Source organism: Engystomops pustulosus, chromosome 4 (genome assembly GCF_040894005.1).
Source record: "Engystomops pustulosus chromosome 4, aEngPut4.maternal, whole genome shotgun sequence".
NCBI classification, from domain to species: Eukaryota; Metazoa; Chordata; class Amphibia; order Anura; family Leptodactylidae; genus Engystomops; species Engystomops pustulosus.
In genome coordinates this window covers 53,818,376-53,845,057 of record NC_092414.1, presented here as the reverse complement: position 1 = coordinate 53,845,057, position 26,682 = coordinate 53,818,376, and the positions used below count along the sequence as shown (strand labels likewise).

Here is a 26,682-nt window from a genome sequence, read left to right as displayed (position 1 = left end):
GTGCTCCATTGTGGAAAATATCCCTGGTCACCAATGCTTCAAGGCTGCCCTTTGTGTTGTTGTAGCTACTGGGAAGGCTACTCGGTAAGATATAATACTTACATCAGTGTTAGGTGCTTGAAAGTTGAGATTTCTTTTGGCACTGATGTTAAATGGTTTCCTTCCAAATATCTAAATAAAAAGAATCTTATATGAGAACAGGTCATACATTAGAAAGATTCGACTGGAGAAAGAACATTTTCTGTAGAAGAAGAATTACTGACAGAGCTGGCACCACTTCCATAATCCAGGGCAGGGGAAGAATGGCTAGCTAATAATTACGGCTTTATCAGTGGGAGGGAAGCGTGCTCTCTGTCCTTCCCTGCTGAAAGTGGCTTACATTTGGCCAATGCAAGTACCAAAGGACTATAATTTTTGTTTTGGCGCTGAAATATTTTGGGCATCTTATATTCACATATTGAAAGCTAAACCAATGTGCTGCGGTCATGAGCAGGCTCTATGTCAGCTGGAGTGAAAGCAGAGTTCAGCTTCCCTCTCCTACAGCCAACGCCTTAAGAAGCCTTGAGGTGGAAAACATGCTTTATATGCAGAATCTATGACTTCTTACACAGTGCTCCTTGCTCTCTTGTTACAAATGGCCAAGGCTTCTGGGATGAAGTGTAAATGTTAAACTTGGCGCATGCTTCATAAGACTGGATGAGATACTATTAGTAAGATCACGCACCAAGCTTGAGGTCACCCCAACTAACAACTTTAATGAAAGCTATGTGTAAAAACAGCCGAACATTTGCTAATTTGTTTTTCTGTTTTAGGAATTAAATTAAACTTTAACTTTGCTTAATTAAACTATAAATACAGGAAGTAAAATAACTACTAAATACAATAAAATCATCACAAAATTGATAAAAGATAAAAACTGGGCCCTATGACTGCCTTATACTTGGGGGTTGCACCCAGACTAGGAGCATTGGGGGGCTAATATGGTGTTAAACTACATTATATTGGGGCCCAGAAGCTGATACTTTCCAAACTGACCGTAGGTTTAATCAGGGCAGTACAGGAGGTATTGAAGGGCCAATATCCTGTTTCATGTATTTGCTTCTTGTTATAATGAAAGGCACATTTGTCTTAACAACTGATACCAACAGACCTAAATGTATTTTCCTGAAACCCCCTCAATATTAGAAAATGAAATGAATGAACCTGGAAATGATTTTTTTATCAACTAAGAAGAATTTTGTCACTAAAAATTGTGTAAATTTGCTAAAGATTAAATTTTGATCTTATATACCGTATTTTTAGGACTTATAATCCAGTGCGCCTTATATATGAACCGTACTTACAGACAACAGCTGCCTTGAACTGTGCACAGGTCTGCCACCTGCTGGTCATTCATCCTTATTATCAGGTGCGCCTTATACTCTGACGCACCTTATATATGAACCTAGATGTTTTAGCAGGCATTTATTGATGGTGCGCCTTATACTCCGGTGTGCCTTATAGTCCGAAAAATACTGTACTATATTTAATGGAGTTAAAGTAAGCAGCTGAACATAGTACTGATCCGCTGGTCACTGGTAAATATAATCTTGCTACAGTTTTAAAGTATCCATAACACATTCCTATTCTTCTATCCATTATCATTATATAATACGGGAATAAAAATGTGGAGTGAAGCAAAATCTAATTAAACCTCCAAGATTATTCCTATTTGCTTATTCAAGAAAATGAAAGATACTGATCGAAGTGAATGGCTTCAAACACGAGAACCTCTGGATAGCATTAGTGGAATATCCCACGGGACGAGCAAGCAAGAAGGTAAACTTTATATTCATATATTCACCGAGGTGAAGACTCTGCAGGAAATTGGAAAATCTATTTTGCTGCTGTTAGAAAGCATGTGATCTTAATTTCCCTGTGTGCACAGAATGGCACCAGATCTGCTAGCATTTTAACCGTTTTACTAGGGCATCGAAGAAAGCAGGGTAAAAATTCTGTCCTTTATATTATAAAATAAGATATTTAGGTAAAATGGGAAAATAGGCTATGTACTTACTGACTCTCCACTAATATTCTACCAATATGTATTATATTATGATGATTGATGTCTATGAATACTTGTAACCGATTAACCCCTTCAGGATGCAGCCAGTTTATAGCTTAAAGGGGTATTTCCATCTGGGCATTTACATTTAATTGAATTCATTTGCTATATATAAACATTTCTTCAAATGGATGTTATTAAAAAAATGTTCTTGTGTGAAGATAATTTCTCAGAAATGTAGCCATGTTGTCCCTTAAAAACGAGATGGCTTCCACGGATACAACCACCTCACATTTTGGCAGAGGTGGCCAGACATGCGCTATTGAGTCGTGCCTGACTTGCTATAATATTATTAAAGGGTTTGATATGGGTTTACAAGATGTACAGCGTTGATCGGACCACTGGGACCCCGCTGTACTCGTCTATCTCTGGTGCTCACATAGCCATTGGATGAAGTGGTAGGGCACATGTTTGGCCTGCCGCTCCAGTCATTAGTGAGAACAGGATCCCTGCTCTTCGAATGACGGGGGTTTCGATCAGTGGGGGTCCCAGTAGTAAGACACACACCAATCACGTTAACTGGTCTGGAATGAGGGAGTCAAAATACCTTCTCATGTGTGCAGCTGACAAATGGCCTTTAAAGCACCATAATTCAAAATATATTGATGAGATACAAGGGAAAATTTTGTTTTAACAATAAAGTATAAATCGGATGTAAGAAGTTCCGGTGCGGTACTTCCCAGTATATATGCTATAATTATGAATATGCAGTTACATTGACCTTTATAAACAAGTTTCACAAAATGAGAGTTTTACAGCCACTTTGCTGAGAGCTTAAGACTTCCCAGGAAAGGAAATTACATTTGACATTTGATTGCTGTGCGCAATTTATATAATGATCTGTTTCCACATCATACTCTATTATTACAAATACAACATTTCTCCAACTAAAAAAATGCCATTTAAAAATAAAACCTGGTAACTTCATACTTCTTTAAAAAAAAACTGAGGTGCCTTCCTTACCACTAATACTTCACAGTTTGGAATTATCTGCAGACCTCATGCACACACAGTAGCCAATGCCAAAGCCATAACACATGGGTCTACATTACCAATGGAAAATGCTGTTATTCTGTTTGAATGCATCTCAGTCAGCAGGCAGCATGTTGTAGAACATGAAAAGATGGAATACCGCTATATGTAGACATTATATAAGTAACAGAACAGGTGAGGCCGAGTTCACTGTACATAGTGTCCTATCTGCAGTGAGTATGATATAGAGTAGGGTGAGCTCAGCGGATTGTACATAGTGTATCTGCAGGCAACATGTTATAAAGCAGGAGTAGGATTGTAAATATTAGGTTATTAATTAATATTAATTCATGAGAATACTATCCCTTTGAAAAAAAAAGGGAATCTGCCTACAGTTTGGTAGCATTACTCGGGTATTGAACCTATAAATCTAAGTGTTCAAATATCAGGAGAAAATTGTGTAGTAAAAGAATTTTCAATGCTGGGACAATCTTTACTACAGAAATGGTGACCACTCACTATGGGCTCAAGCATATCAAATATGATAAGGAGGTTTTTTTAACAATGCTGTGTCATAATGTAATTATTATGTAAAATATAGAATAAATTGAATTTATTTGAATAGCTATCCCCCTGGTAGATGGAAACTTTTTTAATTGCATATTTTTGCTTGGTCTTCTTCTCCTAAATCCTTCCCCTCCCTTCTACAAAGCGTCAGCCCTTGCTTTCCACTTTTCTCAATTGCATTAGTGAGATGTACCGTATATACAGTATTTTGACTGCACAGCCCATGCACCAAACACATGGTAAGGAGAGGCCAGGAGAGTGGTAAATTGGGAACATTATTACTATGCAGACCTTTTTAATTTCAGTTTTGTACATATTGCAAATTTTCACAACATTTGGGACTACTTTTGTCATACTTACAGCTCAGTTACATCTTTTGGGATGTTCTTAGGGAGAGCTCTCAATCCTTTGTTGCCACAACGTACCACAGAGTCCACACAAGTGCAGTGCTCCGGGCAGCGGAGTGTAGGTAGACAGCTGCTTTCCTCATTGCCTGGAATAAATGAAAAGATACAGGTATATTTTTCATTTGTTTTCATTTTGTTTAATATCTCATTATAGAAAAGACTCATAAAATGTCTATGACCATTGATGTTACTGTTCTTGTGTAATAAAAACAGAAATGTCACAGTAACAACTTGAGTTGTTCATGAGTTATTAAACTAACAGTAATAATAAAACCTTTCGAAAGAAGCACAGATTCCATAACACCGTGTAACATGGTGGTCATTCTGTGTAGTCAGTATGTGATACATGTGATACATATTTTCACATAAAGCCATTCACAGCCATTAAAACACCAGCATGTCCTATGCATTTGGGATTTGGGATCTGCTAACAGTATAAAATACAATTATCTAGATTTTTACAATTAGTTAAAAACCCTGAGATTACATCACACCAATCAGCATTCTTCCCAACTACATGGCGAAACAACAGGCTTCACACCAGACATTGTAGCTAATAGAAAGCACCATGACATTAGCAGAAAAATCCAACTAAAAGAGGCCAATGGGCTACACCAGAGAACACCACATATGTGGAGAACACGTTGGAAAAATTATAGTGTGAAATGTTGTTAAGAATCCTTAGATGTATATCATATGTTCTCTTTTACAGTGATAGAAATCAGATTTCTGTAAAATGATCTAATGGATTTTTTTTCTAGTCAATTTTAAATATTTTAAGGTCACCTGTGTTGTGCTTTACATGGACTACTCTTGTTCAGGAGGGCTCTGTCAAAGCAACATTGACCACTCTTTTTCCGGTGGGCTCTGTCAAAGCATTTCTGATTCCCACTTTTACAACCCGTTTGACTTCCTTGTCTTAGTTTAATGTTCAGAACACATGGTAGCAATTTGTTTGATGTCAAAGGACAGAAGCATCTAGGTAAAACTATCTGTGCTTTTTTTATAGTGAGCTAAACTGGTGTGTAAAAATGATAATATGAAAGATGTTGAACACCTGACAAGATGCTATGCGTGTTTTAACTTCTAGACTTAATGATAATAGATATAATTTGTGTATTCTATATTCTTTCTGTATAATTTCCTCTATGTTTTTTAGATCTCTGTTTCAGCAGAAAGCTTCATTATTAACTTTCTTTTTTTGAATAAAAACCAGTCCATGGTCATGTGGTGTCACACTTCATAGTGTTAGATATTAGCACATAACAATTGTTTTTACATTTTGATTTATGTTACAGTATTGATGAGAAAAGAGAGCTAACATCAAAAGTTATTCACTGCTAGCAGGGTTAAATCTGAAATGTGTGTGTCAACCCAGGGACCCTCACTAATTATTCGGACTTGGGACATTCAGTCCCCGATTCCCCTTCATCTGTAGCAGTTTGAATGGAGCCCTGGCTAATTACCTGCCCTGCCCCTCTAAACGAAGCCCATGACACTGACAACATGAATAAACACAACACAGGAAAGTACAAGTAAAGAGGATTTATGTGCTATTGGAAATCAGTCCCATATTAAAGTAGGTTGAGGACTGACTTAGCACAGCTCTATTTCTATTACATTGTCAGTCACTGAAGACAAACCACATGCATGTAACCTGGTGTGACCAAAGTGTTAAGTTCCTATAAAACCTAAATACACCCTGATGATACCTCACGTTCTTGAAAACAATTCTCAGCAGCCACCAAACAGAAATAGGCTGCAGCTTCAAGACCAAAAAGGCTTGACCAAGACAAAATGTTTGTGCCAAAGGAATAAGAAAACATCAGTGTTTTCCTCAGCAGGTCACAAATGACATGTACAGGGCTACTATGTGGTAAAAAGCATAAAACATACAGCCCCTGAACTGACTATTGTGCTGGACATCTAGTACAGCACCAACCTCACTGATTCCAAACGCTTCCAGGGACCTCATTTTCACTAAAGACAGGTTACCGAAGCCCATTACACCTGCATTGCATATATTCGTTTCTGCTTTTCCTAAGCATTTGCATTACAATATAATTGTGTGTTATAAGTTCCCTTGTACCCTGACAGAATCCTCTGTGTAGTCCCAGGGGGTTGGGCTTTGGTTTGGATGAATTTCATAAAGCAACATGTGACTTGTCTGTGCTGCAGACTGCTCAGTTCTCAGCCCCCACCTTTGTGCTCCTGTACAGCTTCTCTCTCCTGCTCCTTGACAGAGGTCACAGCCTACCGAGCGGACACCATTGGGGGAGGGAGGAGCTGTACAGGAGCACAAAGATCGGGGCTGGGAGCTGAGCAGTCTGCAGCACAAACAAGTCACATGTTGGTTTTTGAAATGCATCCAAACCAAAGTAAAACCCTGGGATTAAACAGAGGAATTTGTCAGGGTGCAATGTAAGTTATAACACATAAATATATTGTAGTGCAAATGCTAAGAGAAAGCAGAAAGGCATATATGCACTGCCGCTGTGGTGGACTTTTGCAACCAGGCTTTAGTGAAAACAAGGTCCCTGGTGACAGGTTCCCTTTAATGCAAAGCAAGTTCTTTATGGAATTATCACAAGTAATCTTACCATCACATGTAAAGTCCTGGATTGCCACATCCTGAATAGGAATTTCCTTTAGAAAATATGGTTTTTGACAACGTGGATTTCCACTCACAACTCTCTTCTTCTTGAGCCACTTTCCAAGCCACGCCAAGTGACAATTACAATTGAATGGATTGGACAGCAGGTTACTAAAGTAAGCAAAATACAGAAAGAATTATATGAAAGGCTGAGGCAAGAACGATAAGCTCGCACATGTTCCCGGGCTTTGTGTTACACTCTCTGAAGAAGAACTTAATGGAAACTAACAATGGTTTATGAATGTAAGGTTGGATGCAGGTGTGAACTTAGCCTGCGCTATATACAATGCAGAAAGTATGCTCAGTAATGTATAACACCACCTTAGAAGAGGATTCTATGTAAGACAAGTCTGTGCCTAAGGAGGTCCTCCTGGAGAACTACAATAATATTATAATATTGGACTACAATAATATTACAAGTTGTCCATGCTGTATAACTGGATATAGTTCAATAAAGGAACTTATTTTAATATCCAAGGACAATTTCTTACTTTTTGTACCACTGCAGGAGTAGGCTCAACTGGCCTTTGTAGCCTTACAAATTATGTGAGTATGCTGTGGTGAGCTACAGACTCCCAGAAAGAAATTGATTTTGAATTCTGATTAATAAACATAAGTCTGATTGTTATTTATTATATTGGTTGTTAAAAATAAAAGAAAAATGTCACAGTAAATACAAAATAACAGATCTCCACTTCCATGTCGTGCAGCTCCTACATTATTAGTGTTGTAGTTATGGAAATATTGATATATTGCATGATCAATTCAGATAAGCACAAGCGGCTGTCTACACATCTCCTTATGAAGAAATGAATCAGGAATGCTGATACCCAACAACGTTAGTTGTGCCCACAACCGGACAACCGGGTCAGCCAGCGGGTTCTGCTTTTCTATGACATTTGATGCAAAGGTTATTGCTTGGATGTATGGGCAACACTATGAAAGCTACATATTGTTTAGATTCACATTATCAGTCCCACTCGTGCCTCTCTATAAGCCTTTGTCTTTTTACATTTCACATCAGGCATGTGCTCTATACAATTGTTTATAGAAATGTACCATCCAGGGTCATTGGCATCATATTGCCCTGTCAGGAGGTAATCTCATCACATCCGTATACTTTATTGTGACCTTATTTTTGTATACGGTGTTGAAACCAGTTGTCATGGAAACAGCTTGTAAGGAGACACTTGCTTTTGTGGTCAGCAGCTTCTACAATCACTGGGTGCACAGAGAATCCATCTGTGAAATCTTTTAAATAAGAACTAATTTATGGGCTGAAATAGACTTAAGCAGAGAAAAGGCGGAGTACAAAGGTCATATTGATTATCAATCGGAACAGCTAAGGCCATAATTATGGCAACATCTGACAAAAAGCTCAAGGAGCAATTCAGCAATTGTGAGGACACATCATGCAGCTCAATTTCCTATTATAAGTGAAAACAATATTTTGAAAAAGGCTTTGTAATTTCTTGTATGGATGTGTAAAAACCTAACTTCCAGCAGCTTCGGTGTAGTTTTTATAGAAAATGAAAACCTATTTAATGACTGAGATTGTTACTGTGGATATCTAATAAGTCCAATTTTATTCACAATTACTTTACTAGAAAATGTACTTTTGTAAAGGAAACCAACCACCTGTGAAGCTGGGCTAATGGGAAGTAGCCCGCTTCACAGACGAGGGCGCGCAGCTACCAGGAGCTGCGCACTGAAGATGTCATGGTAGGCGGAACGCAAGAGGCTACTGGGGCATGGAGTAGCCGCGCTGTGTAGACTCAGCTCCGGCTACTCCACAGCCCAGTAGCGTCGTTAAGAAATTTCCATATTGGGGGAAATAAGATATATAATGGGCCACAGAAGAATTAGCCCTAAAAAGTACTATACTATTCTACATTAGAGGAATCAGTCACCGGGTCTACCATAATAGGTACATCCGTGGTGGTAGGTTTCCTTTGAGATACTTTTTTATTTACTCTTTATATATTATATCCCGAATATGTAAATTGTTCAAACATCTGTATGTTACTACACATTTCTCTGTATTACTACTGTATGTCATAGGAAATATGCAAATAAGTTTTCCAGGATAAGGAAACTATTGCCTCTTAGGCCTTGTAAGGCAACCCCTTGAACATCAAGCATGCCTTTTTCAGAAAGCCTAATGACACGATGCAGGATAAATGCCTAAGCAATATAACTACTCCATAAGGAACAGATTCCCAACTGTAGACAGCACTGTTTCAATGTGGTTGCATCTCTTTGGTACAGTATAGGGAACTGGTTTAGCTGAGGGAAAGGCTTTCGACTAGTATGGAGAAGTAACAGCTCTCCTTATGGAGAGTGTCATTAACACTCCACTGAGGGATTCTGGGAAATGTGTTAAAACGTTTTCCAGAATGGGATACTGTATGTTGTGAGATGTTTTATTTTTTAAAAATATTTTGTTTAAGCAAAACTAGAACCACAGTACCACGGTTGGCCCCTGAATCAAGGACCATACATTGGCTGGATTTCATGGACCTACCACAGTGCCAAAAAAGAGACTGTTGTGTGTCATGGGTGGTGCTTTAAAGCCAGCCCCTCTCCATAATAATACATGCTGATTCATATGGGGTGCAACCTCCAATAGCTTTCTAGATATATGTAGGATATTATTAATATAACCCCTTTAAAAAATAACTTACATTGTGGACAATGAGACCAAAGTATTAAATGCTCCTGGTGTAATCGTTGTTATCCGATTATCATAAAGAGAAAGAAGTCTCACAGAGCTCAGTCCTGTAAATGTGTCATTATTGATGCAGGTCATCAAGTTGCTCCTTAGCATCCTACAAAATAGGAATTACAGGAATTAAGGACAAATTATCTTGAACAGAAACTTATTCTCTTGGTTCTAGGACTATTTACACGTTCACACGTGACACTCGAACAGTCCAACAGATTGATACTTCCTGTTTTCTGCAGCTTGCTATATAGATCGGAGATTTGTATGCAGCACTCTCAATATCATTAGAAAGTTCTTGATATAGGAGACAATTTGGCAGTAGAACAAGACAAACAAAGAAAAGTTAAGGACTAACTTAACAAAATCCATAAAACTAAACAAAGACAGATGATGCTGTCTGTCTGCTGGCTGTGCGCACAAAGGGGGTTATGGATTTGGAGGAGCCATAATCCCAGGAGAACAATCTTTGCCAGTTTATAATATGTTCTGAGATAAGCAACACCTTCATCTTGTTAAGGCAGATCGCAGGGGGTTCTCCATCATATGTCACCTCTTTTAGAACTGTTAATGTTTGTTTGATAGTTTGTCTTACAATTCATTCATTATCTCAACTGCTTCCAGCCAACATCTTCACATGTGTTTGTGCTGCGTAGGTTTAGAAACAAAGCCCTCCTGAGTACATCCATATGTCGTGTGTGGGTTCCCCAAGACTTTTTTTCCACAATCTTTCAAATATGTTGAGGAAACATTATACTTATGTTATTTATTGCATGAAGAATGTTTACAGGAAAGTAACACAAGTCATCTCAGCCACATCAACACTCTCTCAACAGATCTTCACATATCGGGTGGACTCACAGCGTCTTGAGGCCTGCGAGACCTCTAAACATTCGTCCTTGTACAGATTCCAACTGATTTCCTGTCAGCATCAGCTCCTGCACCCCAGCCGAACCGTCAAAGGCACCTTCACGTATATCTTTGATCTTATTATTGCTCAGATTTCTGTAAAAATAAAAACATTGGACATGTTATTATCAGAAGATGACAATCTGGCAGGGTTTATATAAGCAATGTAGCATTGTCCCTCAGCTACACATGCACATACTTATACACTCATTTATTTCTTTCCGTTTCCATAACATGTTAGGAGATTATCCGAATTGTTCCATGTCGCAGGACAAGTGACAAAATCGTGCCGTGATCTACCAGGCAGCAGACTGTTTTATAATCTGCTTTCATTTATGTAGTCTACTGATGGATTACATAGGAACAACAGCACAACCACAAGGAAAACTACTGCATATATGATAGTGGGAGACTGAATAAGATCCAACATTGTAAAGCAGGGTTTCCTAGCATCTGGAAGACTGCAGAAGGCTAGTAAATTAGCTAACACGGTTTTGCTTACATTTTTCGCAGGTTTGGCAACTTCTTAAATATTCCTGTTGCTTCCAGGACAGAGATTTCATTGTCATTCAAACGCCTATTAAATAGAAATAGAAACTCATAAACTTCCATGCATAATTCAATATGTACATTCAATCCTTCTCAAAAAGCTGTGGTAGGGTGGAAGAGATAGTGTTTAATGAAGAACAGACAGATAATGACTGGTAAGGAAACAAAGACTAATGTAACCTACTTCCCTTATGATCTATAGTTCTCTAAACAACCACAATAATAAGGGTACAGGGGGTAAATAGGACTTAAAGGACCAACACTGTGCTTCCTGCAAAGGCGAGGTATAACAGGACTATCTAAAAGTTATTTGCTACAGACAAAGTTGGATGGAGATCATATATTTTTGGTGATTTAATTACATGAGGAACCATTTTGCCTGAGCTTCTGCAATGTTCATAGTTGTACTTTTATAGCATCTACATAGACATTAGAGATTGTAGTCGGAAGATGATTTACTGATTGTATGTTTTGTGATCTGTGCAGAGGATAATAGGCAGGGATAGGGAAGAGGCGAGCTGTGATCATTACCCATAGTTAATGGTGTGATCCTGTGTTATATGCCTACATATTTGTTTACCTATCATTGTGATAGTGAAATCAATTAGGAAAAGTGATTTCAACTAAATAGGATATTTCATTCTGTTCTGAGGGTTTGAGGCTAGTCTTAAAACTAATCCCAGCACCATAAATGTATGCAGTACAGTTAAACAAAAAAATAAGATCACAAGACTCTTTTAAAATTATTTCAGTGTGTAAATGGTGCTATTTTTATTGTATATATCCTTACATTAAAGATATAAAAAATAGAGAGGTGATTATTGGAGAAGAATAGTTTGGCTATAGTTTGAGCTATAAAAAAAACTTGTTCACCTAGTGATAAATTTAAGTAGGTGATGTATAGGCCTTCTGAGTTAGGTCACAGATGATGCCCCCATAGGTTAGCGTGAAAGAAAGCAAAATGGATCAAAGATTATGGTTGCACTTCATGACCATTCAGATCATCAAACAAGGTCATGTGCTTGTATAAAGAAGATACTTTTATTCAGAACAAATGGTAATGCATTTCAACTCTGTATTGGTGTCTTCATTAGGCCAAAATCAAGGCGTTCAATAAAGAGTGCAGCGGATACTCACTGTGCATTGTACTGTGGCATGACGAAGACACTAATACAGCGTCAATACGCATTGCCATTCGTCCTGAGTAAAAGTATGTTTTGCATACAAGCACATGACCCGTGTTGATGATTTGAATGACCAGGAAGCACAACCATAATCCCTCATCTCTTCTGCTCCCTTTCACATATAAATGAAATAGTTTTAAAAATCTATATTCCCCATCATTACAGATAAGAAGGTTTCTTATTACAAGTTCAGTACTTTAGTTATTCTTTATTAGGTTGTTCAATCGCAGCTATAGGACCTGCATTACAATGTGTGAACAAACTGGTGGAAAATTGAAACGTTACATATCCATAAAGTTAGCTCTAACTTCCCCTAAGTAAAGCTTCTTTAACAAAGCGTTTTTTGGCACAAGCAGAGTCGTACTATGCCCAATTTTCCCATCATGTTAGTTTAAATTGTTTAGACAGAAAACAAAGTCAGCATTTCTCCCCATCAGATTACATTAAACTTGCTTTGAAAACCTGGATTAGAAGAACAGATTTGTGGTGGTCTACAGATATCAGTATTTAGATAAGCCATCAATGGAAAGCGCAAAGCCAAATGAGTAAGGTATTCATTTTACATGAGTTCACATTTTATTCTGGTGAATCAGAAATGTTTCATTGCCAAATTGTAAGTCTGCTGATCTCTACAGTCAGGTTACTGTATATGAATGTAATGAGAGATGGGGAAAAAACCTAACCATATTCATTGTTGAAAAAATAACATATCGATAGATCCTGTCACGGCTTTAGTTTTATTCTAATTATAACTTGTGTGAATAACATGAAAGATTTGTTCACAGTGGGAAAAACATTCTGTTCCTTTTTTATTGGAAGTTTCTGATATTGTAGCTAAGCTCTATCTATTTAAAGGGAATCTGTCAACAGTTCTGTCCATGGAGGACTGCTGACAGTGCTAGTTAGGAGCCCTGAAGAGCCGTGTAATTCTATATTCGTAGATCTAGTTTTTGGCAGGACAGTGAAAGATACTTTTTTTAATCCCATGTTACAGCTCTACAAGTGCTACACCTGCACATATCTTTGCTTGTATCTATTACTACACTTCTACGTGTTCCCTTTTTGCCTTGCAATTACTTTTCTCAACCTGCCTGGGTCAGCTACCATTTATACTGGGACCACTTTGTCTGCTTTGTGAGCGTGTGTGGTCCAGAAACTGTTTGAAACTGAGGGTCATTTGGGCAACAGCCTTTGGAGTAGCGTTAAGCCAAACCATTTAATTTGGCACAATGGGTCCACATATCACTGTTATACTTGCCCTCTAAAATACTTTCATTACTTCATCAGCAGCTCATATCATCTGCACATTTATACACTGCATGGAGATTTCCTTCTTTCCTGGAGCGTATTCCATACTCTATTATAACATTAATTATTTTCTGTCCAATAAAATCTGATCCTACCATAGAAGGTTATTCATTTTGTAATACTATGGATTGTGTTCCAGAGAAGAGAGAAAGACGTTTTCAATAAATGCTGTACATGTGTATGCTATGTGAATTTAGCCACGTTTAAAATAAAGTGTTGTCAAGAGACAATCCCTATTCTTAAGTCCTCATGCACAAATGAGATGCAAATGTTTGTGGCCTGTTTCGGTTAGTTGGATATGGGGTGATGAGCGCTGCATAGGAGCTGAGCTGCAATATTGGCAGCGAAAGGAGTTGCTCTTTATTTTAAATGGCTGTCTGATACCCATAGTAGGTTAATTGCACAGTGATCGTGTACAATAGACCTCAATTTGTGAAGCCCCCAAATACGGTTGTCAGCATGAAGCCTAAAGATAAGTTGCAGTGGCAGGTGTTTTGCCACAAGTGTTTTGCAGTGTTTTCTAAACATAGACCCACCTGCAGATCTGTCACCCCATATACAAGCAGTATATATATATATGAATATATGTACATGTACTTATTTAGATTTTAGAGATAAATAAGTTGTATTTTTTAAACTTACAAGTCAGTCGTATACTCTGGCAAATAACTGGGTATGCGGGTGAGTTTTTGATTAGAACAGTCAACAATTGTTCCTTCGCAGCGACATTTTTCAGGGCAAACAAGATCCATGAAACAATCACCACTGAACTTGCTTCTGTAATCTTCTGATCCTGTGGGAAACATTCATTTGTCATATAAACCTGTTAGAAGGCAACTCAAATACAGTATCAGCAGGTAACTGGAGGGAATCTATGCTCAATTTAAAGGGAAAATGAATTACAACCAGAGAAAAGACAGAACAACCCTGTTAGATATTAATATTAAAGATAAAGTGTATGGGAAAGATAAGCTAATAATGTGATAGGTCAGCCACTGGTGGCTCAAATACAAAGTACAAGAAGGAACAACCTCTTTAACATATTACAGTGGGTAAAATATCAATGTGTTTTTTTTCAAAGAGCACTTTTCAACCCCTAGTCCAACTCCATGCATGTTAATAGGTGCTGATCCACTGATTCCAGTACAGTCACATATGTTTTCTCTGGCCCCCACCATTCCAGAACAATTGGTATAGTGTAGTATACCGGAGTAAGCAATCTCTTACCACTGGCCTGATGATATAGAGCCTAATAGGCATACTAGATACTCAAATTGGTAACAGAAATGCCTGATCAACATGCTAGAGAACAATACTCTTTCAAAGAGAAGCTGGCACGTTGAACTGCGTCTGATCCACAACTGTAATACTAACATTTTCAAACACAATAACAGTGTTTAACTTGAAACCTCTACTCATTTACAGCTTCTAAGTCATGTCAGTGGTTTCACTTAATCACTGTCATTTACTGAAAAGATGTAGACACCGAACCTTTAAGCCTAAAACTTACAGTGGTTTAAAAAAGTCATGACAATGACAAGTAATACAGACACTTTTGCCACACAACTTTTTATTAATCTGTTGCCTGATAGGACACGTTATTACCAGCACCACTCTTCTTGCTCTATGACATGCTTCCTGCAGATATGGAGCTTTGTACTATCAGCTCCATTCCTGCTGCTCTATAACATGCACACAATCAGCTCTCTTCTTCCTGCTCTATAACATTCTGCCTACATATAGGACTCTATGCAATCAGCTCCACTCCTCCTGCTCTGTAACATGCTTCCTGCAGATAGGATACTGTACAATAAGGTCCGCTCTTCCTGCTCTATGACATGCTGCCTGCTGATAGGACACTATTTACAACCTGTTCAACATCTCCTGATCTGAGACATGGTGCCTGCAGATACAACACTGTACAATCAGCACCGCTGCTCCTGCTCTTTAACTTGTCACGACCACATCAGACTAGAAAGTATCAAAATTTCAGAAATTGTGCACATTTGAATTTTTGCTCAGAACCTATAACTCTGCCCTTCACCTTGCTAAACAGGTACATTTCACTAATCTAATACCCTCTTTCTTTCTCTAACAATCCCAAAAAACTCTTTGATACTCTTCACTCCTTATAAACCCCAAAGGTAAACTCAGTTACAGAGGAAGAAATGTCCATGCTCCTCTCCTATGCTCGCCCCATTACCTGTATCAATGACCCCATTCCCTCACGTATCATACAGTCCCTCTTCCCAGCAGTAACTTCTCACCTCACTAAAATCTTCAACTTCTCTCTCTTTTTGGTGTCTATCCCTCTTCCTTCAAGCACGCTGTTGTCACCCCATTACTAAAGAAACCTTCCCTGGAACTATCCAGTGCTGCTAACTATCGACCAGTCTCTAATATCTCCCGGACTTCTGGAACGCCTGATCTTTCTCTCTGCTAACTCCCTCCTTGACCCCTACATCTGGTTTTCATACTGTATTCCACTGAAACCGCTCTTTCTTAAAGTCTCCAATGATCTCACTGTTAAGTCCAAAGGTGACTATTCTCTCCTCATTTTTCTGGATCTCTCTGCAGCGTTTGATACAGTGGACCATCGGCTCCTCCTCAGGATGCTTCACTCCATTAACCTGAAGGACACTGTACTTGGTTTTCTTTCTATCTCTCTGACGCACTTTGTGTCTCCTTTTCTGGATCTCTCTTCTCATCTTCTTCTCACTGTCGGGGTTCCACAGGTCTCAGTTCTAGGTCCTCTTCTCTTTTCCCTTTATACTGCTCCCATCAGACAAACCATCAGCTGATTTGCTTTCCAGTATCATCTCTATGCTGATGACACCCAGCTATATACTTCTGCATATAATATCACCCCTGTCTTACGTCAGAACACAAGGGAAGGACTCTTTGCCGTCTCTAACATCATGTCCTCTCTCTTCTGGAAACTCAATCTTTCTAAAACTGAACTTCTTGTCTTTCCATCATATACTAACCGACCCCACCCTGACCTCCCTATCACGGCCTGTGGAATCACTATAACCCAGAGGCATTAGGCCCGCTGCCTTGGGGTTGTGCTGGACACCATTTGTTCCAGTGAAATGCAGTACAGCAGTATCAGTTCTGTTGTCTGTAAAATCTGTGAGTAATTACAGCGCTACTGTACACCCTGTAACACGGACAGGGGAACAATGGACGTACACAATACTTTCTATTGGTAATCCTGCCCACAGCAAGCCCCTGCAACATAACAACAACTGTGCTACACAGAGCAAGGCAACATAATTAAAATAAGAAATACAAACATTTCTACCAGTCTTCATCATGAGATATTTTATACATTGACACAATGGGGCAGATTTATTAAACTGTCTGAAAGTAAGAATATTTCTAGTTGCCCATTGCAACCAATCACAGCTCCCCTTTAAAATATTCATGAGCACTGGTAAAATGAAAGCTGAGCTGTGATTGATTACCATGGGCAACTAGAAATATTCTGACTTTCAGGCAGCTTAATAAATCTGCCCCAATAAGCTGTATCTGCCATGTCAATGCATTGGGGTGACCCCCCCTCCCCAGAAGAGCTAATCTGCATTTAGTGTTAAAGTCATAACTGTCATAATGTAACTAATGTAATCAAACTTCAAATATATATATAGAGGGAATTTAACAGAGCACGTGTGCCTGGTGTACAAGCCCTCACATAGTATCAATTACTTGCAGGACCTGGCATAGAATTGTTTGTGAGTGCAACTGTTCATCAGGTACATTAGGAGGCTGGACCCTCTAGATATATTCGGCACACATATACAATAAAAAAATATTTGATGATGAGATTACTATTTTATTAGAAACATCTCACACAAGCCTGAGAATATTATAATCAACATAAAATGTCAAACAAAAAAAATGCATTGCTTTTACTAGAAAACAGAAATCAACCACCAAGATGCAGATAAAATTTACTATGTGAACGTGAGCCTTGAAATCACTGACAGGTGGCTGGTCTATTAACGTATTCCCATAAGGGGAGCTCATGTAAAATCCAGCCATCTGCTTACAGGACTAGTTGAATGTGTACGTCCATCAACCCATGCAATATTCTAGCGAGGCTTTACAACAGGGAATTCAGCAGTTCATAGAATTCAAGGTCCAATTATTTAATATAGATATACTATTGCCTCCATTGTGAAGAATTTGAATACATGAGATTTAGGAAAGGTAATATCAAAGGTTTGCATTATATCTTTCACTTGCAAAAGTGCAAAAATTTCATTAAAATTCATAAAAATGCATCAAAAATACCAGGACATGTGCCAAAATGATTAAATAAATTTTTGTTTCAAACATACCGTAGCCTATAGGCGATATAAACGAAACAATAGGCGGTATAAACTAAGAGTAGACAGATAAAGCTGCACTACATGTATCATCTAGCCTCAGCCACTGTGATAAATTTTGCCTATTGTAAGACTGTCTATTCTATTCTCAGTTTACACTCTCCAAGAATGAGCAAATCTGTCCCATTGTCTTAGCATAAAGAATAATAGAATAACTATAACAGACAACCAGGGTTAACATGGTGATCTTGCCCTAAAACATACACGGCAGAGCAGAGTTAGTCAATGCGGAAATAGTGAGTTTGTTACCCAGTGTTATGCTTTGTGATATCAAGATGAACAGTAAATTAAAGTTTTACTAAAGTTTTTGAGTTTTATTAACTCAATGGACACACAAAAATTTGTGAAAAATGAAGAAATCTTCTATATTGATGGTACTTTTAGGACCTGCGATGTACAGTAGTACCAAATATGAGCAAGTAAGTTGTATCACAAGTCAGGAATTGCACCTGCCAAAAAATTCCCTGTGCATGAAGGTGTTTTTCTCACCTCACAATTACTCATAAAACCACATACAAATTAGTTTTGGGTTATATTAATATATTTTTATGGTGTTTTATTTCTTCTTGAAATGCATTTCTCACCTTTTAATAGTAGGAGAATCCCAGCATGCCATGCGGCAGGAAAGTATGTGGCCTTCCATGGTGCTTGACAGAACCATGTTCAATTTGTATTGTTCTACCACATGGTTAGATCAAGCACAAAGGAAAACCCCATTAAGAGTCATAGCCAGTGTTAAGCAGCACTAAAGAAAGAAAGATATGAAGAGAAGCTTGGAAGAGAACAAGCTGTAGACCTAAGACAACTGAGCCCTTCCACTAGAAGGGAACGGCTCAGGCAGCCTGGTGTGGATCTGTTAGTTGTAGATGCAATGGAGTAATGCTGTCAATATATAAGTTTGCTTTTCCTGGATGTGTAAGCCTTAAAGAAAAAATAAATTACAGAATCACACAAACAAAATCAACATTCAAGCCCTGTATTTACATATCGGGTTCACCTTTCGACACAACCATTTTGCACAATGTTATCCTTTCTTTGAAATTGGTTTGGAATAACGGTATAAGAAAAATAGAACTTCAACAGATGGCCCCCCCCCATTGATCAACACACCGGACAGAGGCTCAGAAAGCAATGGAGTGATGGTGTTCATGCATGGTCACTAGTTTTATTGAACACCTACGAAGGCATTTCTGACATGAATCAAATGGTGGTCATCACTTCATTCACATGTAACTTTCAAGAGATCAGGCCTCTGTCCTGCTTATCACTAAGAGTTGGTCATCAGATGCTTAACTCCTATCATGTCTTGGACAAGAAAATGATGTTGCCTTTTAAAGATATTAGATATAATGGCAAATGCCTCCTTAAAGCAGAAAATAGTGACAAGGAAATTGTGTAAAATGCAGTAGTTTCTCAAATTACAATATCCATTATTTTCAGGATAGACATTGTAGTTTATTTATTGCATTTCAGAAAAATATTTACTAGTTGTAAAAAGCTATAATTTCTTCCTTCTTTTAAAGATATTTCTGGATGAAAGAAGAAATAGGAAGATACATTTAAAGTCATATAGATAAAACCTATGTAATATTGTCTGACTCCTTAAAGGGGTATTCCAGGAATATGATATCGGATACAAAAACCCATAACACCATAAATAAATGTATACAACAAAACTCAATATCAATTTTATTGGCTTTCTAAAGTAGATGGAGTTATCTCCAAGATGCCAGCAACCTACAACTACAAGTCCCATGATCCTTCAGTTCTCAGTAACTGCTCCTCCCTCTTATGCTCTACTCCCAGTGATGATGTAACAGACTGTCCTCACTATGATATCTCACTAACACACTGGCCATACTGGTGCACTGCAACCAACCGACTACAGCCAAACATAGTGAGGATCACATGACCTGCTCACGCAGATGCAGGACATGTGGACATGTGACCAGCAGCCACACACAGGGATAAAGTCACAGGACTGATTTAAGGATTATTAGCATTTTTATTCTTCATTATTCTTCATTTTCTGCAAGAGGGTGCAAAATTTTAAACAAGAACTACATATTACCCTATATATTAATGCCCCATTTGGATATGAATTTCACGTATTCCCGGAATACCCCTTTGATCTCTATGCAAAACTGGTTATAGGTTCAGGAGTTTCACGCTGTTAAAGTCATAAAGTGCTGCTGAAATCTTTATATAAGGTTTGCATTAAAAAAACAGACATTCAGTGCCCACACTCAAAAATGCAGGTATTTTAGCAATGTAATGTTGCTCATCTAGATTATCTAAACAATTTCACATGATCCAGACTGTATGTTGAATCAATGAGCAGGAAATCACACAATATTGAATACTTACCACTGTTTGGTTACCATGTGTTATTTCCTTCAAAATTTTTGTTTTAAAAAGTTGGATCCCCTTTCATTGCAAATAACATTGGTTTCTAGCCAGATATTTGGAATTTTACCTGTTTCTCAAGTACATGTTCTGAAAGACGTGGCCTCTCGATTTTGTCACGACTTAATAATTTCATTCACTCCTATATCCTATAGCATATCCGCCAATTGTTTTGTATGCTCTGTCAGAGGATCCATTACCATCAGAAACCCCCTAAAATATTTTCATTTGGTAAAATAACCAACATAAAGAAAGTCATAGGACTCCAATAGAATCAATGTGATTCACGTTTCATGCACCAGTTACAATCACTGGCTCATGCCATAAGGTTTGGAATATTTTACCCCTTTTGTACCATGCGTCACTTTTAAAATAAATTGGGGGGGGGGGCAGGGGATAAGGCAGACAAGGGTGTAGACGCCCTTGCCAGGTAAATTTTTACAGTATCTGCCAGAACATGGCCCATGTTATAGCTGAAATCTATATCTAGATCACCATCCTGATTGGTGGCCCTTGAACTCTTTCCTGGCTAAACTTTACTCTCCAATCTCCAAGGATGAGCATGTTAGGACAGCACCAGTTGTAAACCCAAAGTAACAGTCTTCCCCTCATTTATGAAACAAAATTCAATAATAGGAAGTTCTTCTAAATCTATAATATGATAAAGATGACTTTTTTTTAAGTCTCAAAAAAGTACATTGAAACAATTTTTTAGCATGGTGCATCTAGCTGACAGTGACTTCTTTGGATAAAAAAATAAAAGCAATACTTCTTTATTGTTATCCTTGACTTCATTGGCTTAGTACCATTGTATAGAAGTAACCTAAATACCAGCCTTGACATAAGTGATTCATGTGGCAGTTCCGGGAAATGTTTTGTGAATCATGAGTAGGCCTATAATAAATAAACTCTCCAGGATTACTATAAAATATTGAATACTCGTGGTTGTGTGCATACTGTATGCTGTGACTATATGACTGCATTGTCCAATCACTCTAGTGCTATATACATTGGAATGAATGACACATTCATGATATGTGCCTACAGTGTCTTGGCAGCAAAAGACTATATCTGTGACATACAGTACAATGTCATTTAGCAAGAAGAGCAGCGTCTTGTGTTACTTATGGCAGAACAATAGAACCTGTCATACTGTGCTTGGCTTGAAAATACACGCTACATTAATTTTTTCTTATACTTTTGCTTATATTACACTACAGATTGGCAGTTTCAATTACCTTCAATGACACAATGTAATAAGCTAGACTAAATACCCATGACAAGCATGGCAGGAGATGCATCTATTTAGTATGGTTACATGACTGTTCCGCAGATACAACACATAGAAGACCCTGTAACAAGTAATGTTGTCAGTATGAGTGCACACAAGGTATTCACATATGCTTCTTTCAGGCTGAGTTTTCAGCAAGGGAGAAGGTAATATTAATATACATGTGGCTGCATTGATTTTCATTGTGTAGCTGGAAGGCATGAATGACTTTCGGAAGCAATTACTAGAAGATATGCGCTTTGTACGGGTGGGATCTGAGTCCACTATTCATTCTGTATAATAAACATTTACTTAATCAGATTCAATACAGAGTGATCCAGGGTCACCCTAAACCAGACACACACCATCTTAGATATGTCTGTTACAGAAGCTCTACTGTATATGAGCATAGTGCTCCATAAATATATATAAATATATTCTTTCTAAATATTGTGCCTTATTCAAGATAAACTTATTGGGTGCTATGGGACTTCCAACTACAGCTAACCAAGTTATCAAGGTTTCCTTACAAGTAAAAGCAGGGATCCTCACATACCAGTCTTACAATTCACTGCAGCACAATGGCACAAGTCAGAACCGAGAGCGGGAGGCCAAATGCCACTTCTCTATATAACATCCTCTACATTTCCATCGGAAAGACAAGTGGCATTGTCATTCTACTGTTGCCTCACTGCACACAGATTACTAAGAGGATTCCCGCCCAAAAAGATAATCCTGTCAGTTTTCTTTCCATCTAGATATTTTTACAGGCTTGAAGACCAAAACGAAAAAGGTTATAAACTATAGTAGTTTTGGAAACTGTTGGTGAAAATATCACTTTGCATTGGTTTTATATGTCTAATAGTCACAATTTGCCACCAATATCATGCTGAAAGTATAAGCTGCTTTCATTTATTTCTGGAATATACCTCAAAGATTAAGTTTATGTTTACTAAATTAGGAAGCAAATTGTGTTACTCTAAAATAAGAAGACATTTTTTTCTGCTACTTCTTTTTTAAACCTATCTGTATAATTGATTTTCTCTAACCGAATTTGCCAAATGTAATTTAAAAAGCTGCTCAGTAATATCCATTACAGAAAACACTGTTTTTGCTGATTGGATTATGAGCCTATCTGGAAATGCTCATATCTTAGTAGAAGAGGCAGCCTTGGCCTGGGTAAATGAATTACCTGTACAACGGAACTTCTTGCTCTTGATCTGGCTGATGCGTTTGTTGGCGAGGCGGCGTGGGCTGGTGCATCGGGCTCCACTGGTTTCTATTGGATTATCTTGCAGGTAGTCGGCAAGCCACTTTAGATGACAGTCGCACACAAATGGGTTCTGTGCTAAATGTCTGGTGGAGAAGAAGGAAGTTTACCCAGAGGTGACAGCGTCCAGCATTTACCTGCCCCTTCATCTACTGGAATGGGCTTTCAAAATGAAAAAAAAGTATTTTAATATTAATTTTACAGCATGTTATTTCTACTTTATTAGCCATCAACTCTTCTACATTTTGCCCACACTAGGGTCTGCATGAATCCGAAGTGCCTATAAAGATTATGCATCAAAACAAACAGTTTGCTAAAGGCAAGCAGGTAATGGAAATGAGTTAGTGGTACTATGTCTTGGGGTCTGATGAGATGTTATTTGTATCTGATGATATGAAGTGTATGTGTGAGGAACTAGGTGAGGAGTATGAAGATAAGTGTGTTTTGCACCTTGTGTCTTGGTTTGGGGCTGCATGATTGATGCCAGCTGTGGGAAGCTACAGTTCATTCAGGGAATCATAAATGCCGACACGTACTGTGACGTACAGAAACTGGCCCACAGGACAGTATTCCAACAAGACGACCACCCCAAACACACCTACAGGATGACCACTGTCTGAGGGGAAAAGGTATCAATATATGATATAGTATCAATATGTATCATTCACCTTTAGCATTATGATATTTGCAAATTCAACTGCTGTGAATTTGCGAATATCATAACACTAAAGGTGAATGATACATATTGATATTTTCCCCTAAAATAGGACATCCCCCAAAAATAAGACCTAGTACAATTTTGTTCAAGTTTAGAAATATATGGCCTCCCCTGAAAATGCTGCAAGAGGTTGTGACATTGGTAAAGAATTCATGGGGTAAAATCACTGACCGTTTTACTGCAATTGTGATACGAGCAGCCACCCGGACAAGAAGGGCTCATTTAAGGAAAGTCCTATTGCTAAACATGAGATATTGGGGCCAAAGATTCCAATAGCAATTAAGTCACATGAAATTCAGAGTTGGGTGTTAGAGAAGTAGATTTTTTGTTCAACAATAAATGTCCATTCTTGTTCATGGAAAAATAAGACACCACCTGAAAATAAGACCTAGCGCCTTTTTAGGAGAAAAAATTAATATAAGACACTAGGGCCGCATTTTTGTCGGGGTGTCCCGACTTTTTGGGGATCGCGCCAGGGATTGTGTCGCACACAATCATTTTGTGTCGCAATCGCACCAGCTTTCACGCGACACAAATCGGGGGCGGGCAGTCGGACAATCTGACGGATTCAGACTACGCACGGGATTTAACAAGTCAACTTGTGTCGCAAGACAATGCACTCACATACACCAGGAGGAAGATGGTGAACTCCGGTTGACCTGAGCGGGGAAGCGTAACATGCAGGATCTCAGGCACGCGATCCTAATGAATCGCAGCAGGCTACATCCTCGTCAGAAAACGCACCTCAGGGATCACGCAGGGACCGGGTAAGTAAATGTGCCCCAGTGTTTTATTTTCAGGGAAACACGGTATATCATAAATAACAACCAAGTGCACTATTCAGTCACCTTTTCCATTCACTGTTCTAAGTGATATATTATCAATGATGTAATACTAATGTCTTCATAACATATACAATAATATACTCATTATATTACTAACATGAATGCACAATAAAGTAATTTTATACTAATAAAAATAAAAGTTACATTTTAATGGATACCCAGTAACTATTGGTCACATATATGTTGTCCTAAAATAAGCCTCCCTTTTTTCTATTGTTGTTCGAACAGACCATTACTGGTTTGTCCCAAACAGACATATTTTTTCTCCTCTCCTTTTTTTCTATTCATATCCTCAGTGTTGTCTCATAAAAAAAAGATATAATAAAATATTTCCAAATATGTCAGTGGTGTACTCATTTTTGGAGATACCTTGAGAGAGAGAGAGAGAAAGAGAGAGAGAGAGAGACTAAGGCTCTTTAGAGGTCAAATTCCAGTAGGATATCTTCCCACCAAATTGAGCTCTCATACAAGTAGGACACTTCTGGTGAATAACGCTTTATAATGAATACCTAAACAATGCAAAGTTTTCAGTCCTTTCCACTTTAACAAAACTGAATTTATCATCAGTGTAGCCTTGAATCTCAAACTTTTAATAGGGTAATACGCAATAGATGACATTGAAAGCTTTTTCATTGTTCTCCGCTTCCATTGCAAGTGCATTTCTGGGTAAGTAAATAAAAATCTCTATAAGCACTAAACTGAGCACAAAAATATGTAAAATGAAAATGTCTATAGTGGTTGGCTTCTATTCAATTCAATACTTAGTCATCCGCTGGAGTACGCACAAAAGTGCATTGTCCTGCGATAATGCACAATAATGCAAGATTGTGCACCCAATATTGTGCATGTGTCGCTTCCCCTCTAAGGTCCGACAGAGTTCACCATCTTTTTCGTGGGGCATATAAGTGCTTGGGCTTGCAACACAATTTGAATGTCAATCCGAATCAGTTAGATCATCCAATGGCATGCCCTCCAATTTGTGTCATATGGAAGCCAGGGCAGCTGCACCAAAAAACGATGTTGTGCGCCAAAATCCCAGCGCAGACACTTGTTAAATACCTGTCCAAGCCGTGTAATTCCCCGAAAAAGGCGCATAGCCCGACGAAAGTGCGCTCTGCGACCCTTAGTAAATGAGCCCCAATGTGTCAAATGACAGCACCAGAATGCATTGCGCACATCCATATCCATAATCTGAAATCTATTAAAAGTAGAAGTCATGGATAACGCTAGAAGATGTTTATACATGTGTGGAAATACTTACAGGGTTTGAATGGATTTTAGAGGTGCAAAAAGACCCTTGCTGATTGTCTGCAGTTTGTTGTCATAGAGGGATAGCAAATTTAGACTTTGGAGATCCTGGAATGTATTCACCCGTAGGCAGTTAATTTTGTTAGCATTCAGTAGCCTGAAAAAGGAAAATCATATTAAAGAAAAGAAATCATATTATAAACCATCCTCTTATATTATATACTGGGCTATAAAACAACAGCCTGGATTCCATCATCGAGGACAATGATCAGCATTCACCAGAATTCATTCAAAGGGATCTGACTGCTTAAAAAAACCTTGCTTATCGATGTGTGCTTGGTTTACAATCCTTCATCCTGCTTATCGACATGTGCTTGTTTTACAATCCTTGAATTCCTTGATTTCCTTTAAACTATGATATTTTGTCTTAAATTGCTTAATATTATTAAAATCTTATTTTCAGGTGTAATGTAGCTTCATTCTCACCTTAGATTATTACAGCCTTTGATTCCCGCTATTACTAAAACATTCTCTGTCAATATCGGAAAGTGATTTCACTGATTTGTGCATTAGTTTATTCTTTCAAACTAATTTCCTAAGAAGAGCCAGAAACCTGAGGTTGTGTTTTGGTAGAATAATAAAAGCTGGCTTAGCCATTTACTCTTTGCCATATAAAAGATATTTGCCTCTAATCAACCGGCGAATAACTCTCTGCATATAAATTATTCTACAAAATGAAGGCTACTGAAGGACAATAAAAATATTTGGTCTCCTGATGAAAGGCAGCTCAACCAGCTCAGAAGCCGTTCTAAAAAGTAGGGATTGGATGGGATGGATGGTACACGTGACAACGGCAAATATTTTACTGCATTATATATAGTGATTGATTGTATTATATTACAAAGGGGATCAAAGTATTATGTGGTTTCCTTTTCCACAGGCTTAGGCCCCTATCACACCAGAACAGGGCCGCGAACAATAAAGTTTGTATATGGGTAGCTCACTGACCCATTCACTACAATGGGCAATATGGTGATCCATTTAAATGCAGAGACTACAGCATTGCAGTATATAAAATTGCCTCGGTTAAACATGATAGCGTTTCAATAGATATTGAACACCTATCAGCAGTTGTTCTGTAAAGAGAGTTTTGGCCAGA

At 38.2% G+C, this 26,682-nt stretch overlaps 1 protein-coding gene across 1 annotated transcript in view; it reads right to left on the bottom strand.

Annotated features, from left to right (window-relative positions):
* Nucleotides 1-26,682, bottom strand: part of SLIT3 (slit guidance ligand 3) — a 315,456-nt gene that overhangs the window by 48,427 nt on the left and 240,347 nt on the right. The window contains exons 13-21 of the mRNA XM_072145924.1: nt 25,537-25,680; nt 22,635-22,798; nt 14,018-14,168; nt 10,837-10,911; nt 10,287-10,430; nt 9,388-9,531; nt 6,651-6,814; nt 4,004-4,136; nt 103-171 (exon numbers count right to left, since the gene is read on the bottom strand). Coding sequence (XP_072002025.1) covers nt 103-171; nt 4,004-4,136; nt 6,651-6,814; nt 9,388-9,531; nt 10,287-10,430; nt 10,837-10,911; nt 14,018-14,168; nt 22,635-22,798; nt 25,537-25,680 — 1,188 coding nt within the window. The remainder of the gene's footprint in view (nt 1-102; nt 172-4,003; nt 4,137-6,650; nt 6,815-9,387; nt 9,532-10,286; nt 10,431-10,836; nt 10,912-14,017; nt 14,169-22,634; nt 22,799-25,536; nt 25,681-26,682) is intronic.